This window comes from Triticum dicoccoides, chromosome 1A (genome assembly GCF_002162155.2).
Source record: "Triticum dicoccoides isolate Atlit2015 ecotype Zavitan chromosome 1A, WEW_v2.0, whole genome shotgun sequence".
In the NCBI taxonomy this organism is placed as follows: domain Eukaryota; kingdom Viridiplantae; phylum Streptophyta; class Magnoliopsida; order Poales; family Poaceae; genus Triticum; species Triticum dicoccoides.
Window position 1 is genome coordinate 70666176 of NC_041380.1, and position 2395 is coordinate 70668570.

The following is a 2395-nucleotide window of genomic DNA, read 5'->3' on the forward strand; positions in this document are numbered from 1 at the left end:
GGGGGTCGATAAATATTTGTTTCAGTCAACGGATTATGTTTTCAGTTTTCAGAAATTACCAGCGTTCCACAATGGTTGAGTGTTTGTGCAAAGGCTAAATAATAAGGTTGTTCACGAGCTGATTTTGCTTTTACTTTTCTATCTCTTTTGTTTGAACTTCATTCCTTTTTGTCACTGAAACTCTAAGCAAGGAAGTGAGGTCTTAATCCACTGGTGTATATCAGAAATCAGAAATCCGTTATTTGTCTGTTTAATGCTCTAATAATATGTTTCTATCATTGTAGTTGCAAGCATGCTACAGCAGAAGAAATGGAAGCGAAGATAATGAAGCAAGAGATGACTAAGGAGCAAACTTATTTATCAGAACTGGCTTTAGCGAGTTTCAACAAGAGGAGAAAGGTATAGCAGCCATTTTCCTATCTTCCATTTGCTATTTGGTTTCTGCTTATAAATTGTATGCAAGTCGGTGTTCTGTTGCGTGCCGGTATGTAGTCTTAGAAGAATACCGGATTTTGTTTCTTGATAGTATAAATAGAAATCTAAGCTCGCATCCATGAGGACTTGAACCTGGGTTTTGGATTTTGGGTTTGTACATCAACTCTCCGAACCAAGCGAGTCCTGAAAATATTAAATTAGGATGACTAGCTAGTACCATTAGCGGCACAAACTGCATGTTTCAAAATACTTGAAGTGTAATTAATGAGTGTTTCACTTAAACTTAGGGAACCTTTTGAAGATTACAGAAATCCCTATTCCACTTCTAGCATTCTGTAGTGGCTACTGATAATAATTCTTGTTAATCCAGTTAAAAGAATTAGCAGCCAACTCCATTCATAGTTTGTTACGAATTTCTAGCAGTACATAATAGGCATTTCATTTTATTGTGTCCAGTTTTGGTTCTTCTAGTGGTGCTTCTTTGTACTGGATATTTTGTTCCCTTAGAGTTGTGTTTGATTATCTTATTAAGTCCCGTTTTGTGCAAGTTTGCAAGTGCAATCACCAATTACGTGCACCACATTACTGTGACAATGCTCAATATATAGCTGCACAATTTTCTAAACCAGATATTTTATTTTCCTCAACTTTCTGTGCCCAAATTACAGGTGAAGTTTGAGTTGTGTGAGACATTGCTTTCTAGGCTCTTTTACGAGAGCAGCCATATTTTTACGCACCTAAATTTCGTCGCCAAGCGCAAGGATAAGAAGAAACTCTTTTTGCCGAGATAGAGGACTGTGGACGGGGTCGTGAAGAGATCTTGAAAGTACGCTGTTGCGTTCCCCTGGATTCATTATGTGAAGGTAAACCCGAATATTATCCAGATCAACGATTTATTGGTTTTGTGTTTGTTCCCTATTCACCAGTTTGTTGCTATATATTTTGGTACTGAACGACCTCTTACTACTGTATTTGTTATGCAGGTGGTTATTATTACTACTGTGATGATCCTAGACGTGGCTGTAGGAAAGGGTTTGACTTCACACGTTGCTACGGCTGCAGCGAGTTCCTGAAACATCCGGTTGATGGCTCCACGTACTCAGGAGGCCATGACCATCGGAGGAGGAACTATATAGTTTAGAACGTTGTTTCATTTATCAGCGGTGGAGCCTCATGGTCATGGAGGTCCATACCGGACCTTGCAGCAACGGGGTGACAGTGAGCCCCATTATTAATTAATTAATTCACCATGGATTCGTACACCTGTGACACATTTTTTCGTTTATTTCTAAATATAAGACGTCTTTGACAGACAAGACGTCTTATATTTAGAAAAATTTAATACTTTACATTAATGTCCGCTGCAAGCTCGTGGTGCGTACTCTGATGTAGTATATTCACTAAGTGTGTACTGTTGTGAATTGTGTTAATACTTTTCCGTCCGGTGAAAATTGTACATATAGAAATTTTATAACAAATTATGGAGTGAATTAAAAATGGATTGGGAAGATGCAAGCCACAATCCCTCTTCTTTTTAATTACCCAACACCCAGTAAGCTAAGTGCATGTAGAATTTAAGAAGACCATGTGTAGAATGTTATTGGTCGTGATTACCATGTGATTAGAGAAAAAAAATCATTTTTTGTATTTTAAAGTGCATGGAGAAGATAAAATTACACTCTTTTTTTGGACAAATTTTAAAACCAAAAATATGCTATGTATCGCGCATGCTCTCTCTAATATATTCATCAAAGTGTAATATGGTATTTACACCATACTAAGTAAGAAAAAGAAAAAAAATGAAAAACCTAGAAAACTGCTAAAAGAAACATTAACAAATGTTAGAAAAACAATAAAAACCAACGATGAAACACACAGGAAAAAAACATGCGCAGGAAAGAGCTCTTGGAATCCGAATTGGGCCGGCCAATAAGGCGATCTGTCTTGCAATAGGGCAAGA

At 37.2% G+C, this 2395-nt stretch overlaps 1 protein-coding gene across 1 annotated transcript in view; it reads left to right on the top strand.

The window, feature by feature from the left end:
• LOC119366375 overlaps window positions 1-1797 on the top strand; it is a 3419-nt gene extending 1622 nt beyond the window's left edge. The window contains exons 2-4 of the mRNA XM_037632137.1: window positions 285-399; window positions 1104-1298; window positions 1419-1797. Of these exons, the coding sequence (XP_037488034.1) occupies window positions 285-399; window positions 1104-1226 (238 nt within the window). The 3' untranslated portion in view covers window positions 1227-1298; window positions 1419-1797. The remainder of the gene's footprint in view (window positions 1-284; window positions 400-1103; window positions 1299-1418) is intronic.
• Window positions 1798-2395: the final 598 nt, after the last annotated feature.